The sequence below is a fragment of the Leuciscus leuciscus genome (assembly GCF_965113295.1).
Source record: "Leuciscus leuciscus genome assembly, contig: HAP1_SCAFFOLD_577, whole genome shotgun sequence".
Lineage (NCBI taxonomy): Eukaryota > Metazoa > Chordata > Actinopteri > Cypriniformes > Leuciscidae > Leuciscus > Leuciscus leuciscus.
The window spans coordinates 13,562-31,645 of record NW_028118162.1 but is presented as its reverse complement, the minus strand read 5'-3'; the positions used below and the strand labels follow the sequence as shown (position 1 = coordinate 31,645).

The following is an 18,084-nucleotide window of genomic DNA, read 5'->3' as shown; positions in this document are numbered from 1 at the left end:
GTTGAACTCAATTAATTCTAGCTGAACTAAAATAAGTTTACTTTTATACTTAATTTTATTTTCAGTTTACATTTATTTTATTAAGAAACAAAGTTTTTATGATTTTAGTTTTAGATAACCATAATAACACTTAATTTTGGTGATGTTAGAAGATCAGAAATTATATGTTTTGGCTTTAATGTCATGGCTATTAATCAATATGAAGCACAAAAACAGTGTTAGGACTTGAGTTAAAATTTAAATCTTAAACGTTTCAAATGAAATGGGACATTAGCAGAATGCAAAAAAAGATGGATAAGTGTCCAGTAATTTTGAAAGCTGACACAGAAAAAGAGTATTATTTTTAAACAGGAGAAAAAAAAACCTCCTGAAACTTTGCCTATGGACTCTCATGGGTACAGTCATTCATTGGTACTCTAAAAGCGCCAAAAACTTCACAGAATCTGAACTACGCCACAGTATAATGAATGAGTGGGTCATGATGGTTTGTTCTTTAGTAAAACAGGCCTGATCGTACATTCAGCTCGAGTGCATTCCTCTGGCGAAAGCTTTCGAAAGTGAATGACAGCTGAATAGCAGGCGGAAGAAGATCTATAAACCGAAGCCATCAGCAGTCATTCTTGATCAAATCCCTTGACATGAATTTTTATCATCTTGACACTAAATCACCACTAATCTCCTCATACACAAGGCCAATTATCTCACTCTAACTGAAAGTAAAACAACAAAAAACAGCTTTACATGGACAATTTAGACAGCTTTTGTACTACAACTTATCCTGAGTGATTGGATGAATAGTATGCTCTGTAAATGTTACGTACTAAGTTTCTCTGTAAGGAAGATCTGATACAGGTCTATAGCTAATCAGTCTGGACCCTTAAGGAAATACAAGCTCAAGAGTTGAGAGAAACTTGTTTTTAGATGTTTTTGGATGTTCTACACATCATTTTGAAAGGTAAAAAATACCTTGGGTAAATCTTTAAAGGACAAGTTCGGTATTTTACACTTAAAGCCCTGTTTACAGATCGTTTCTGATGAAATAGAACGCTTAAGATAAAAATTTGGACACATGCTGCTGTCCCGAGAATTTTAGGTTTCTTTCGCTTCTCCCCCCCACCTACAGAATGGCTGTATGGGCATTGGGCACTGGAACAATCCTTCCAAAAAACGCATTAAACTTTCGTTTACAAAGACGTGAAACTCACCGAGTGGTCAGGGGTGTTCACTGATATGCTCACACAAAAATCGCTGCAAAAGATGCTTTCCAACCGGTTTTATCGTAGTTTTTGTCAAACACACACAAAAAAAAAACTTGGACAAAAACTTGGAGCGAAAGAAACCTAAAATTCTCGGGACAGCAGCATGTGTCCAAATTTTTATCTTAACCGTTCTATTTCATCAGAAACGATCTGTAAACAGGGCTTTAAGTGTAAAATACCGAACTTGTCCTTTAAGCATTCCCATTATTCTCAATGGCAGTTGTTTGGTTGGCACATGAAGTAACTTGATTTCACCAAGTACAACATGTTCCTGAATCAGAATTTTTGTTGATCCTGGAACAACATTCAAATCAACCAATCAGAATTGAGGAAGAAGTTTACAGTTTATGTCAAGTTTTGCCTTACACTCTACAACACCAGTGTTATATCATTTCCCCTCTGATATTAGGGATAAGTTAGAAGTAGGGATAGGTTTAGAAATACATTTTCGGAAACAAATATTATATGTGTAATTATATATGTGTGTTAAATATTGATAAATATGTTGACCCAGGAACAGGTCTTACTTGGCAAAATCATGGTGACCAATGAAGTAGTAGTAGAAGTAGAAGTAGTAGAAAAGATAGTTGCCTGGAGCCATAGGATAATTACACCCTGACAACTGATTGGCTGATTGCCCTTGTATTTTGCTTGCTAAACATTTTATTTTGGCAGAATACAAAGATAATTTGAATGCCTTCAATAAATAAAGTTTTGTTTTTATTTTGCCGAAGGGAAATCCAACCTTGAACCCTTGGAGATGGCACACAAACTTTAAACCCAGGCTTATTAGGAGAAACATACCATTTCTGAAAATGACACTACCTTGTTTCTTGAACACTACACAACACTTTGAAAAACGAAAGGTCCAGTGAACAGAGCTGAAAGAGCATCCAGTTTTATACAAAATAAGATTAATGGAAATCAGGCAACCAGTTGTGTATTTCACAATGTACATATCACGGCAGTTCAGAAATGAAATGTCTAGTGAATGGCGCTAAAATGTGTAATGCTCCATTGTTTAAAAAACTAAACCCTACCCTAAACCTAACCGTTAATGTTAAACATAAGATAAAAAAAAGCATTTTCTGAAGCAAACATGCAAATTTAGTATGTTCATTTGAGCTCTTTTATCATGATTCAGGATTCTCCACATCGCAAGTGCAATACTGTGGTGGTGGCGCAATGGATAAGACACATGCCTTTGGTGTGAGAGACCCGGGTTCGAATCCACTGTGAGACACCAATGTGTCCCTGAGCAAGACACTTAACCCCTAGTTGCTCCAGAGGCGTGCGACCTCTAACATAATTAGCAATTGTAAGTCGCTTTGGATAAAAGCGTCAGCTAAATGAATAAATGTAAATGTACTGTACCAGGTGAGCTACCGATCAAGTTTACTATGTATCATCAATATGCGTTAGTTAGCAAACCATGCACTATGCAAGTGTTGTGAGGTCATAACATAGTATTGTTTTACTGCCATGAGTGGAGTCCATAGCTTTGGAGTTTGATACCTATGTGCAATAAGCATATGTTGCAAAATTCACTATTGATGTAGAACCTCACATATAGGAAATGCTACACAACTAAGCTTTGGAAAAATTGAGACCTTTTGGTTGGTTCGGTTACTACAAATCCTCAAATTCATTCTCAACCTCAACTTCAAAACCACACACTTTTCAGTCTTCCAAATATATACCCTCCTTACGCAGAGATTTTAAAAAGCAGCTGTATAGCTGCAAGAAGATCCATGATGTCATTCTTCCTTCCTCTACAGGGCGTGACGTACTCGCACGCTCTGTGTGTCTCATCCTCTCTCCAGTCCCATTTCCCGCTTTAAAGCATTTGGGTGATCCCAACACCTTTTTCATGTGGTGGAGACACACTGGGTTTCCAACATTCCTACAGAAATGAACCTTAACTGACGTACAGTGACAAAAATAGAAGATATCTGCATAATACGTCAAGCGCGTTTGGGTTGAACTGGTGCTCTGAACAAGCCTCCATTTTATCACTACATTCAAACTCCTGTTTTTCTCTTACATTACAAATTCATAGAATACAGAAAAGAACATTTCCTCATGTTGACACAACCAACAACTGGAAACTGGTTAACATTTTACTGCAAATGTAACTGAGGATTTATCAAATAGCCAATACACTTTGATCAAGATATACCAGCTTAAAGATATATTCCCATCGGAGACCATTCTTTCTGCAACAACTTGTTAAAACAATATGATTAATTCCATTGGACCCCTTCAAACCCTAATCAGCCTGCAGAAAGTGGATCTTGTTTCCCTAACAAACTACCAACAAATGTTTTGATGCAATTTGATTAACTGAACGTGGGGGTGTCGATATCGTTGGCCATTTTGTCTGTATGCAGTAGCCATGAGTATACTGGGAATATACTGGAATTGATTTTCCCGACGAACGGTTCTTGAAAGTCGTAATTTCTCTAAAGCAGACAAAACTCCATGAATACTCAACAGTGCATTCAGCACCACAGCAATTAGTTAAATTCACATCACTCAAAAATCTTTTTTGTACTCAAAAGTCATGGATTTGAGCCAGTTGAATCACTCCCTTACCAAATAGGTCGAACCAGTTGACTTATTCATGGTATTCATTACTCTCGTCATGTCCAACTTGAAATTAACCAATAGCTGTTACTGTGTTAGGTGTTCTTAAAACGTGTGAGTTTAATTTACTAACAGAGGAATATTCAGATCAGTTTTGTTGCATTAAATGACACGGCAAAAATAATAATATTATAGCTAATAAATGTTTATAAAGACTTTTTTTTTTGTTTAATACAACTGTTAAAGCTGATGTCTATAAAAATGGTTTATAAACAATGGTTATTTCGAATAGAACTAATGTACTTTTTAAATTGCTAAGTGGAAACAGAATTCACTCGTAAAGTTCCTTGTAATTCCCATCCCTACTAATGGATCTCTTTGGACACAGATGCAAGCTGTTAGAGAGAAAAGAAGCTCTGGGTCTGTATTCACAAAGCTTCTCAAACTACAGGAGTTGGTTTAGGATTTGATTGCCAAAGCTGCCCTTTTGTCTCTATATATCCGAGTACACAACTGATCCAGAAACAGCCCTAGGGACTCTGAGACGCTTTGTAAATGCGGACCCTGAGGTCGGAGGGATAGGAGGAACCGCCACCGCAGAGCTACGCTAGGTCACTGTATACAGTACCTCCTTATGAGTGAGCTCCAGCCAGGCGGTATAGAGGTGGACGCTCAGCACCCCACTGGAGTCCAGCAGGTGCAGGCTGTCCTGCGTAGACCACGGGAGAGAAAGCGGCGATTAGAACGTATGATGAAGCCCTTAAACCCCACAGATGTTGAAACCCCTTTTAAAGTAGCAGCAGACGCTAGTAAAACCTGCCCCAAAGCATTGACATTTACCAGAGATGTCTCTATGATGACCTAGAAAACCGGATTAATGAAACAACCAAGGACTGAGGTCTTGGTTTGATTACTTGCTCCGACCCAAGTTCAATTCCACCCCCTTCCCGCTTTCTAAGTCGTACGTTTTGGGTCCGTGTTCTTTTTATTAATAGTTAATATTTATTGACGGCACAATCGGACTGAAAAGCCTTCATGTAAACACTTCAATCAATCTTACTGAGCTCGAGTTGAATGAGATTTTAATCGGATTGACAGTTTCAGCCATTGAATCAAACTACTTTCTCATTTTGATTCAAAAATGCCTTGTGAATCGGATTTCGAAGTTTCGGGTACATATAAAAAGTATTTTCAGAATCTGAAATAGGATTGGATTCATTCGCTCGCTACAATGGGGTCCACATGAACCGAACCCACCGTTTTCTCGACTCGAGTGCTTTCACACCAACCAAACAAACCGAACTTTGGTGAACTTGTTCCGCTAGGAAAGCTTTAGCTTGAATGCATCCAAAATCAATTTGAGTGACATGTACAATGTGTTACGGAATTAATTAAATAACACAAACTGATCCTGAATTTAGTTGAGTTTGTGTGTATATTTGAAGTTTTGAAGAAAAAAAAAGGGTAAACTGTAAAACTATCTTCACTCATGCTTGGTTAGGTAAACTAATCCACAAAGAAAATTTGTTTATCACTGACTTTTTAGCTAAATCTATTCACAGTACATTTGGTGCACAACAGTTTAAAGACTCAAATAACTAATTATATCTGTTAGTATGGCATTGAACATTTTTCCAGCACCTATAGCTCATGACCTCTCTGTAAACCTGCCCGCTTCCGTCACACCCATCCGTAGGCTAAATTAAATGTGAACTGGTGCCCTGTATATTGACCAGCATGCTTGCTTGCTTGCCTTGAGACCCTAAATCCACTTACTTTTCTTCCAATATTGTGCAATCATCTTTATTAGGTCAACTAGACAGTGACAAACAGTTTTTGAGTTAGTTGTTTTAGCATTGCTGAAGAGAAAATGGTTTCTTCATTACTATCAAGGTTTTTTTTCTCTTTTTTTCAGTGGTCTCGTGTTTGCTCACTGTGGATGTAAGTACTGCCACCCTGTTAAGCTTCTTTGTGATCCACTGTGCTTTGATATTAGCGATTTAGAAATGAAGCTGAGTTGAACTGAATTGAGTTCAACATGGCATGTGTTAAATTGTTTTTACACAATTACAGTATGTGCTTTTTCTGGTTTTGTACATACAAACTTAAGTAAGTTTATGTCTGTATGGGGCTAAATATATACACATACATTTTTTATACAAAAAAGCAATGTCACAAGTACAAACTATATTGTTTTTGCTTTGTTTTTTCATTTGAGTGAAAAAGATCTGAGTATTAAAATTGATCAAATTTATATATTAATATTCCCTTCTTACAAAAACATCTTGCATTTGTCCTGACAGCTGAAATTGACACATAAGTTAATTAAAGTTAAAGTTATATGGGGATGTCTGGGAATTTAGATTAGTGTCTGTGATATATATCCAGCATGTAATGAGTTCTAAGCTCGAATCCAGTTCTAAGCTGCAGGTAAATTGAAAGGACTGAAATTAACTGTGAGAACTGCAGTGTGTGCAGTCACTGTAAATAAAGCAGCACACAATGACTCGGACATGGATTCAAATAGTCTGAAGTTGCTACACAACCAATATAATACTCTAATAAACATAAAATATATGCTGAAGTGGTGACCAATCCTCTTCTGGTCTCTCTCTTGAATCGAACACGGAAGTGACTTAAACTGCAATTCATCAACTGGCCGCTAGAAACATGCTCCAAAAGGGAGTAAATCCCCAAATAATATATTATTAAAAGGTAATACAGCCTGGTACAAAAAGTGGTTTTGGTCTATATAGCTAATTTTGCACTTTATGACAACTGTGAGGGGGGTGTTTTATAACTCATCTGTTTAAATTGTATTAAGCCTTAAAGCTTAATATAAAATCGTTCGAAATTGCATACTCTCTTGAGTAGGTACTATTTTGAATAAGTAATTACTACATGACAGCTAAAAAAAAAAAGTATGTTCCAACCAAGTAGTATAAGAGTGTGTAGAATGAATGTAATCTGGACGTACTACATTCACCATGCTGTCATTATCATGTGACCTACCGGTGTCAGCTAGGTCGCTTCACTGCCGTTCACAAATCCTCTCCCGTGGGGAAAGTAAAGTGTCCATCGTAAGCACACTTCAGAATCTCGCCAGAAGTAGAAGGTCATCCGGGTACTTGTTGCCTACTCTTTTATGAGTAGAGTGAATTCGGACACTTCTCTTATCACATAAATGTTTTTTGCATACTATATAGCGGGGAAGTATGCGATTTCTGATGCAGCCTCTCACGTCACATTACATAACGTCACCTTCGCACACTCACTTTTTCCCTCTGTGTCCTTGAGGCACACCATCCCCCTTGAAATGAACGGATTTGCAGCATTCTCTTAGCATGAACTCTAGTGTGTAGGCAACCACAAGCTTTTATATATTCACCCTCTGACCCCATAAATTAAGCATTGGGCATTAGGTATGACTAAGGTACTTTGTCTTTCTATAAGTTCCTTTAAAGTGCAGCGGTACCTTAAAAGGTTGTGAAAGTATGAGCAGATTCCATCTAAAATCCTCTGAAATCCCAACAGGCCACTCTCTGGCTCTGTGCGGAGGTGATAATCAGGGGAAGCATTAACTGATTGTGGAGGAATGTCTTTAGATCTGGACAGTATACCTGCTCTTGACAGTTCTCACACTCCGCGAGACATGGCTCGAGGCAGAACTTAGTGATATTAGTGGTTATTCTCACAGAGACTGGCTCTCCTGTGCCAATGTGTGTGTGTGTGTGTGTTTGATCAATTCACCGTGGTAAATCACCACACGCACTCAACAACAGCTGCAGGCTGTCACACACTTGCTGCGTCTCTGGCCTCCCTGTTACTTTTTACAGTGTGTGTGTGTGTGTGTGTGTGTGTGTGTCGGAGGCAGGTGGAGTATTTTTGACACAGCCGTGCGTGAGGACTCCCACTTGGCTGGTGGTCTAACAACTTGCTCGACACCCACTATGAGTTGTGTTTATTTAGTATCCGTGTATAAACGCACGAGTGTGTGTTTCTGTGTGTGTATTCCACCAATAGCAACTCAGGCTGGACATAAAAGTGCGTTAAACTATTATGCTCAATCACACAAAACTAGCAAACACTGCATAACCCATTGTATACTACATAGGTAACAATTCACAATGCATACTAAACAACATTTTTAGGTGCTCGCAGGTCCAAAACTCTCTCACATAATGCTAAAGTGTTGTGGATGGTTGCTTTACTAGTCAACGTCCAAACAGCCCATCCCCAAATGTATATAATATTCTCTTATTCAATGGAAGTCTATCATTTTATCGTCCACCAACTGAAAATCACAAGCCAGTGCTTTGAAAATGAATAATACACCTCTCTTGTCCAAATTTGCCATACCATCCATTTTTTTGTACTACAAAAATATGACAAAACAATAAAAATGATCATAAACTTTTCTGTTGTCATATCTGGAGAAAACAACAACAAATCACAAGTCTGAGATATCGTCATCAACTAATGTCTTTACAAGAAACCGCATTAGTCTTTTTGCAGTAAATTAAAACACAGTCGTAAACTCCCTTGAAATTCGAGACATCCTCATTGTTTCCGTCTCCAACTACTGCTCACTTATACGAGAACAAGGATATGCTTGAAGACTACATTGAAAACAATCTTAAAAGCAGGTTTATGAAACTCAAGTTGGAGTCTCTTACAAGCAGGAAGACTCTTGGCACATCCCAAATGGCATATTCAGTTTCTGATGTTCAGGGCTTGGAAGAGTCGAGAATCACAGGACTGAAATAAAGACGACTGTGTCTTTCGTTACCAAAGCGCATGAGTTTTTTTTAAAGTTTTTTTTTAAGCTTTACATGAATCATGTGGCCTCCAGTTAGCAGACTGTCTTTCAATGACTGGCAACATGGAGAGGGTATTGCTAGATAAACTCTAGCCATAATCTTCTTCTGGAAGAGTAAGCAACACATGCAAAAACATGCTAGTAAGTGCATTTAGACTTAATTAAGCAATCTCGTGCAAACACGCTGTTGCCTTTGGGTGTGGAAGCATTTGAGTGAAATGCAATGCAAGTCAAACAGAGAGAATCCGATAACTGCTATTAAATAATCTCCTGTCTTCCTCAGGTCAGATACAAGTGGAAAGTAAGAAAACCATCGTGGGAACAAAGTTTTTGCAGAATAAGTGGGAATCTTCAGGAACAACTATTCCAACAATTAAAAGCAAAAATGACTTTATATCTTACCTTGTTGTAGTAGTGAAGCTGAACCGAATGCCACTGGCCATCACTAACTCCACCTGGTACGGAAGGTGCAACCGTTGTTTTAGACTCACCTAGGACAGAAAGATGGGGGAAAAAAATGAGACGAAAAATTCGTCAAAGAGACGAGAGAAAAGTATGTACGTTAACGTTGTATATGCTATTGTACTACAAATTTTTATGTTACCAACTCATAATTTAAAGTCACTAAACACAGTTTAGTATTTTGAAAAATTAGCTTACACAAGCTACTAACAAAAAGTAGCTAACTTAATCTATTTATGTGGGCAATATATTTTTTTAATTATACCTATTAGATTATATAATCTAGTTTTGATTTATATTGATTTTATCTGACATAAAACCAAATAGGATCTCAATTTAGGGTGAAAGAATTATAAAAAGAATAATATAACTCAATAAATAACAACAAATTAGTTTTTAATTAAATATTTTACAAAAAAAAAAAAAAAAAAGCACAAATGACTAAATCTTTTTTGAAACAAATAATTAGCATGAACTGTCTGAACAAATACATTTAAATTAAGTTTCTGTCTAACACTGCATTAATTTATATTAATAAATGCAAGTTGAAAAAGTTGGTGAAGACAGTATATTACTGTAAATGTTCAACATTCTGCATTTATGAGTACACCATAAAAACAGACGTAGCTCAAAGTGTGTGTTTTGGCATGCGATAAAGGTCTTTTTGTATAAATTGTGTCTTTGTCACCTCTGGTGCAATATAAAGTAATTTAGTGGCTACAGCACAAAGCTTCTAACATAACTATCAATCATGTTTAGATATTCTCTCTCATCAATAGAGTTCATTCAGAGGGTAGGGGCTCAAAATGTACATTGGGTTTAGAGGAATATTTACCCAAGGCAGGAGTCCCTACTGGTATTCGTAAAGAATCAGTAAAGAACAACAGAATATTGTGTCCTCTTTGATGAAAACAATTGCAACATTGTCTAAAAAATGTATTAATTTAGATTTTTTTAAAACCTAATCTTTTTTTATGAGATTTTGTACATTCTTGCATTCTTGATCACTGAAAAACTAAGAATGGTGGTCCAGCCCCTTGACCAGCTGGTCAACAGAACAGTATTAGTACAAGTGTCATGGGTTACAGCATGTAAAACAGGCTCCACAGCATGACACCGCATTGTTCTCTTTGTCTGGGAAAGATTTATGTATGCTATAAGATCAACAGTCCCATTATAGGGCTGTGCTCATCTTGTGTTATTTATAACTGCCTCTGAGCTAAAGTGTATGTGTGTGTGTGTGTGTGTGCGAGAGAGAGAGAGAGAATGCATGTTTGCACAAGTGTGTCTTCCCCTGCACATGCATGGAGACGTTGGAAAGACCAGCTGGGGTCACGGCAAAGCCTCATTAAGGTTTGGACACTTTATGACTTTGAAATTCTTTGTTGTAAACACATCCACCTACAGCAAGTTTCTCTCAAAGTGACACATGACTGCACAAACAAGCTGTTTAGCATGTCACCTCAGGTCACTGTATATTGTCAACAACACTTTCTGCTGTCCCAGGAGTAAATCTGACAAACAGTCCAAAGACATACTCTATAGAAGTATACAAAAGCATCAGCAAATGCTTGGCTAAAACATTGCAAGTGTATGGTTCTCTATGCGTTAAGGTGCGTTACTGTTGCTTTAACATACCTCAGTATTTAAGGAAGTGAGAGCTACCTTCAAATGTCTGTGCCATTACACAGAGCATGTTATAATTTATGTAGCTAGCTGTAAACCTGTTGACAATTTGGCTAACTTTAGCTAACATGCTCTGCAAAATTCTCTTCAAAGAGCACTAAAATGCTGAGAATGCATACTTGCATTGGGTTATGAATGTGGACTGACACCCAATGACATGTGAAATCAAGCTTACATGACTAAAAAGCTTTGTGTTCACATACATGAGTAGAGTATATTTTGGTTAGGGGTGCATTAAACATCTGTGCTATATCTGTAATTAGCAAATAGTAGATTTTTCCATTGTATTGGTATATATCTGTGATTTTTTGTGCATGCTCATTTCCCACATTTTTACATAGGATAAAAACAATCATTGAATGATCATATCAGCTAGATTTTTTATATCAGTGAATCTCAACTAATGTTGACGCTAAGGTGACCTGGGCTTCCCGTTTGTTACAGTGTCGTACCTGCTGAGAAGGTGAGTTGAATCTGTTCCTCTATGATCTCCACAGCTATGAAGTCGTGTTTCTCGTTAAAACGACCGTTGTAAAGTAAAAGGGCGTTTCTCTCTCTTGTGGCAAACCTGGACAGAAAAAAAACATTGATCAGAACAACCAGAACTACAGGTTTTATTGAACGTCTACACTACCCCCTCATAAATATTTAACTCTATAAAGGTTCAATTGCACTTATTTCCTCATATGTTCGAATTTACGACCTAAACCAATTGAGCTACAAGAAACCTCCCAGCCAGACAGAAGAAATAACATCTATTAATCAAGGGAGGAAAAGAAAAAAATCAGAGAGGAAGTAAACGTAAGGCCAGTGGTCTAGAAACAGGAAGTGGTTCCTCTGCCTTGGGCGGCACATCCCACCTCTATCATGCCTGAGCCGTGGCACAGAGGGCAGAGGAGTCAGAGACCAGCTGCTCCACAGGAAAATGATACAAATAAAGAAAAACACTGATAGTACTCTCTCAAAATGTAGCCCTTCCTGTTTTTACACAGCACAGGAGCCCAAATATTTCTCTGATGCCCCTGTCTCAACATCAGATAAAGCATCGTTTTCAACTTTACAGTTGATTTTAAACAAATTATCCACATGTCTTTCTAACTTTAAAAGACTTCACACTTAAGAAAAAAAAAAAAAAATCTACATAAAGGGCAAACGTTATTTGAGCTTGACATTAGAATTATCAATATATGACCCAGAATGAGTAGAAGATGAGTCCAGGCATGCCAACTAGCCAGACAGAGCTCAAGGGCTCCTTATGCAACCTCTTCAACAAATTACCCTTTACAGCATGCAAAGCTTTGGGCAGATGTGTCAATGTAACAAAAAGATAAATGGGGGCATGAGACTTGAGGTCAGAAGCAATTGTCTTGTCAAATATAACCCAGTACTTACATGAAGGAAACAGTGAAGTGGAATCTCTGTTTCAGGCCTCGGAAGGTAATGAAGGACTGTCCGGGAAAGCTGCGGGTTGTCATCTCACAGAAAGGTTTCTCGTACTCTCCAGAAGGGCAATTGCATGTGAAGCCACCCACTAGCAGGTTGACACACTCACCTCCATTTTTACATACCCCGGGGACACAGCGGCCAGAGCGGGCATCTAATTCACAGTTCTCACCTACAAAGGATTATCAGAAATCTGTAAAGTTGTAATGAACTTAAAGTACTAAAAGTATTGGAATACTGATTCAACCTTTTGACATCTTTGGTCACTGTTACACAAGGTATGTTGTTACAGAGGAAAATAACCCAAGCTGCAAACGGTGTCTCAGTGAGAAAACATCTACACTGGTCTGACTCTATACGGCAGGGCTCTTCAGCTCTTGTTCTGGAGGGCCAGTTAGACTCCTGCTGAGTTTAGCTTTAACCAAATCCAAATACACCCCAACAAGCTAATCAAGGTGTCCAAACTTAGGCTACTTCAAATTACAGGTAGGTGTGTTAAATTGGAATTGGTAAAACTCTGCAGGACACTGGCACACCAGGACTGGAGCTGAAGAGCCCTACAATACTGGCCTTAGATCAAAGTTTGAGCTCTGACTTAAGTCTCAGCTTTCCATACGGAAGCACTTGACAATCCAAAAGTTCCTCTATGGCACCACCAATTCCCTTACCGAAGATGGACACACAGATCATGCAGTGTTATATTTCAACCATCATCCAGACAAGATCTGGACAAAGGGTGTTTATGTGTGGTGGGGGAACAGGATGGCAGTCCCTGTGCCTGTAATGACCCCTGATTTCCTTGGGATAATCTTTCTCTTGGAGGGAAATAGACAGATCTGTTTCCCTCTAATGTGAGAAAGCCAGAAAGGGATAGATGTTGAGGGGCAGGCTGTCATCGCCATCATAATGGACGCAGAATACCTGGAGTTGAACTGTGACCTTCAAAGCACTGAAGGAGGTGATTAGAGGGGTAATTAGCCTTGATAAAGAAGGGGGAGGTGGGTAGGAATGACAGAGGAGCCTCCCAATTGGAGATTGATCAGATATAGCCATCACAGTCTTTCATGTTATATTCGTTCTTTAAGAAACACAACTTTATTTCACATGGTGTGGCCTATCTGATCTTTGCACAAGATTCAATAAGTCCACAGGTGGACACATCATTCCTTGTGTTTGTCCACCTGTGACATGGCATCCTGACTTTTGGTTCTGAAGGCAGTGGCTCTGGTGGTTTCCCTATTTGTGGTTTACCCCAAATGACTGATGGTTCACACCTCAGGTTCTCCAGAGCAGCATTCCTTTAGCTCCTGACAAAACACTGCTCCCTAACCACAAACCACTCTACCACATAGTCCTGCAAGTTTACAGACTAAACACACAAATGCTGTGTGCCATAACATGTTTTGCACTCACCTGTGAAGTCTTCTAGACACTCACAGCTGTACCCTCCTTCTCGACTGCGGCAGCGGCCATTGTTGCGGCATGGTCCTGAGTAGCACAGGTCAATCTCGGTCTCACAGTAGTCGCCGGTAAAGCCAGCCGGACAACGGCAGCGCAGCCCGTTAATGGGATGGATTGGTCTGAAGAGAACAGTGTCAGAAGCTATGAAAGGCGGAGAGCTGTCGAACTTTAACACAGAGACACATTTCATGTAGTTTTCGCAAGGTTCCCGCAGGCAGATGTTGTCATCAAACGGAAGGACACTTTGGCTGGAGATTTTCCGTAACAGAGTTCGGTTCAGGTAGATTTGCTCCTGAAGTTCTTCCGAAGGGAAGTAGCGGTCCGGAGCTCCTCCAGGAAGCAAGGCGGAGAAGGTGACATTGAGGATGTTGCCGTTGACATCCGTGTCATTCTGGACGTTGAAGACGAAAACTCCTTCGCGACTAGTTGAGAGTACCGCTGCCACACCTTCGGCAAATAGAGAGAGCAGCGGGGATAGAAAGCGTTCCTGGGACATGTTCTCCAGACGGACCGTGATGCTGTTCGTTAGCATCTCGTCAGTGATGATGGTCACACGGAGAGTACAGAAGGCCGTCACTTGGTGGATACCATCTAAAAAGGATAGAAACAACCAATCGTTAATAATTCAGTTTTACATTCCATGAAAGCACAACCTGCCTCCAAGTCTTAGAATGTTGGCATTTTGGAATGTTATCAGTATACTTTTGGAGATATCAGTATACACTTCACACTAGAAAAGTCTGAATACTGTTTTTGGTTGGAGAAGAAAGCATGTTAACAGACAAGATTACAAAGTTGCACCACAATTAGACAGATCATCTTTTTATCTTGCTTCAGGACACAAACTTGTCTTCTCTGTTGAAACTAATGCTCGAAAAACCTCGACTTGACAACCGTAAAACACAGTAAATGCTTTCTTCCACAAAAGTACAAAATGGATTGGAATGCTTCTAATGGGATTGTACATGATCTACGGAGCTTCACACTGAATGGCAACATTTTGCATACACATTTTCAGGATAGGACAGTTGCTTCCACATTTGCCCATTTCATGCTTTTCACTCAGGTCCTTGGGTTGAGTTTTTGCTACACTGGCCAAACATTTGCTATACTTTCAGCACAAGTGCGCAAGGAATTATGTATTCTCTTATTTTGCTTATGTCATTACACTGTAAAACTGACAAAGTTCCAAAACCTTTGTCCAAAGGGATAGTTCACTTAAAAAATTAAATAATTTACTCAACCTCATGTTCCTCAAGACCTTTATGACTTTCTTCTGTAAGACATAAATAATGTTTCAGCTTTTTTTCTTCACAAAGTGTAGAAATTGAAGACACATAATATTGAACTATCAACACCGCATTACATTGCCTGGAGTACTTTAGCCCAGGTCTGATTAAAGCAATCTTAAGTTGCATAGCCGTATCTGATCTCAGTCCCACAATTTTTCTGTGGATAAAATGGATTTGACAGGAAGCTCCCACAAGTACTGCAGTGGCTGTTCTGTTTTGCTAAGGGAACAACTGCAGAACAGGTGGTATATCCAATTAATACCCCCGGCAAAACAATGTGGCTAAGACCTTTCAAATATGGAGGTGTCATGTGTCTTTGAGTTGAGTTATGTGTCTCTAAATTATATCACAGCCATAAATCACAAAAAAAGGGGGTGTAGGTCACCATTCCCAGTAAATGGGTTACATTCCCAGCTCTGTCTGTAGTGCACTGTGTTCGGTCCTCTAAAGATGCACAGGATGACATAATCAATTTGCTTTGACTTCAAACTGCAGGCCTAACCTGATACAATTTGTTCACCAATAACATGCTGTTTCAGGTGTGACGTCAGAACCCGGAAGACTAATTCACTGATGGTTCTTTAGAGATTTTCCTATGGGATTTTCGATTTATGTAGAAAAGCCTGAGGTAAATTTAACTTGACGATACTTTGATGTTTTGTTCTAAATTGTAAATTACACACACCGATAGCGGAAACATGAATTTTGAAGCAGTTATGTTTGTTGTTTTCAATATGTAGGCTAACTCGTCAAGTAAGTTATGTTTACCAGAGGGTTTATTTTATCTCATTATAAAACCCCATAGGAAAATCTCAAAGGAACCAGTGGCAAGTTAGACTTCCGGGTTCTGACGTCATACCTGGACCATTTTATTTGGTTTTTGAAAGTGTATTAGATTTTAGGTCATTCTCTAGTGGCTTTTGCATTTAAATTAAGTAACAAATGCGAGCTTGGTTGTGAAATAATTCTGGGTGAAAGCTTTACAATTTGAATATTATTTTAGTAGATCAAACTCTTTTTTTTTTTTTTTCAAAAGAGCAAGAAAACTCATTTTAACCCCTTAAACAATTTCAGAGCATCTATTATAGTTACTTTCAATTGTGCCTGCTTTTCTTGTGAATTAAATCTATAAACTGACACATAATTTTGAAAGTACTTTGCACACACATAAGAAAGAAAGAAAATTCCTTACTGCTCTCTCTTTCTTTCTCTCTCTCTCTCTCTCTCTCTCTCTCTCTCTCTCTCTCTCTCTCTCTCTCTCTCTCTCTCTCTCTCTCTCTCGTTATCATTTATATTCCTTAAATGCGAACTAAACACATTTACTGTAGGCACAGAACATCATTTTATCAACAGCGGAGGATGCTAATGAAAATATGGGCTGGCACCCAGCCTAACAAAACAGGAATATCATACCCAGTTTTTGTGCTGTTCTGGGATGAAGGATTGATTCTAACAGGTCTTTTCTCTCAGGATAGGGAAATGTGTTTTTAAACACCGTATTATATGGCATCACCAACAGCTCTTATTCTGATTCCAAACTAAATCATTAAAAACAATTCAAAGTCATCAAGAATTTCAAATAAAGTAATAAAATGAACTAGATTTCCTCTAAAGAAAGTGTGTCTTCTTAGTTTAACCCACTCACTATATCAAAATATCAGTATTTATTAAGTGGGCGAGACAAAAGTAAGACAGAATGGGTTTTTTATGGGTTTTCCACCTGACATAGCAGCGCGGTTTATATTTAGCCTGTCAGCTGTTCACTTAGTATCAATGTAAAGTTGTGTTGCTGTCAGTAACCAGGCAAAGGTTGTTGTCATGCAAAACACCCTCATGCCCCTCCATGGATAAATCAACTCTATTAACCCTTGTACATAAAGTACACTTTAACATACTTTTAAAGTATGTACTTATTACATAAATTGAATACTTTAAAAGAATGTGAAATTTAGGTTACACTTTATTTTAAGGTGTCTTTGTCACACTGTAATTATACATTTAAGTAATATTAAGTAACTATGTACTTACTATAGGATTAGGATTAGGGTTTGGTTTAGGGTTAGTTGCATGTAATTATGCATTATTTATAGTTATTACTATATAACTACATGTAACATGTAACAATGACACTGTAAAATGAAGTGTTACCAAAATTTAAAGTGAATTTAATGTTTTTTGGATACTTAAATGCATGTTCATTGAATAATTATTAATTAAGTGTATAATGATTTAAATTCATTTTAAATGCAATTCGTTGAACTTAAATACTGTTTTTTGATCCAGTTAAGCAAGACTCAAGTACATATTTAAATGCAATTTCATTACTTCTATTGTCTTTGAAATATGGATAAAGTGCACTGCCAAATGTAGCATCTAATCTAAAATATATATAAATGTCATTCCTATTGAATATTGTATGTATTTAAATCTATTTGTAATTACACATTTGTAATGAAGTTCCAATTTAGTATATTTAAAATATATTATTTGTATTATATTGAATAAAACACTACAGTTAAAATGATAATCAAGTGCTTTAGTTTACATGTGCTTTAGTATGTTAGTTAACATGTCATTATATTATTAAAATATTTAAAATGTACTTTTAAAGTAAAACTTTTAATTTGACATTACAAAGTGCACTTTTCTAAAAGTGTACTCAAGTGTGTTAAGAAACATTAATACCCCATTAATCAAGACACAAGTTGAAAACTGATTAGTTTATGAACTAACAGTATTATTACTTTATGAGGCTGCAACAATCTGTATGATAACCTTTATTATTATACACTCATATACACAAACATTCAGATAAACAAAATGAATTTAATTGGTATGTGATAGTGTGGTGTACGTTGAAGTTTAACTTGAAGCTGTTAAGTGTGCGATACGCCTCACACTATCTTATCACAGGTATTGGATGAAAGCCACAGATATTCCAGCTGTCACAATGATTGACAAGGATTTCTTCCTCTCAGAGCAGCGTCTCGTGTAACTCGAGCTGACTAATGTAATTACGTGGAGAACATGGAAAAATGAACTCTGCTATTAGCGTTCCCTGTCATTATCCAAAACG

The 18,084-nt window shown here is 37.8% G+C and overlaps 1 protein-coding gene across 1 annotated transcript; it reads right to left on the bottom strand.

The window, feature by feature from the left end:
• Positions 1–3,808: 3,808 nt before the first annotated feature.
• Positions 3,809–14,578, bottom strand: LOC309491798 (cadherin EGF LAG seven-pass G-type receptor 1-like). Its single transcript, XM_082190829.1, has 5 exons — positions 13,669–14,578; positions 12,205–12,427; positions 11,265–11,380; positions 9,067–9,155; positions 3,809–4,554 (listed from the first exon to the last, which is right to left on the bottom strand). The coding sequence occupies exons 1-5, from the start codon at positions 14,246–14,248 to the stop codon at positions 4,453–4,455; spliced, it is 1,110 nt and encodes a 369-aa protein (XP_082046955.1). The 5' UTR covers positions 14,249–14,578; the 3' UTR covers positions 3,809–4,452.
• Between the last annotated feature and the right edge of the window lie 3,506 nt (positions 14,579–18,084).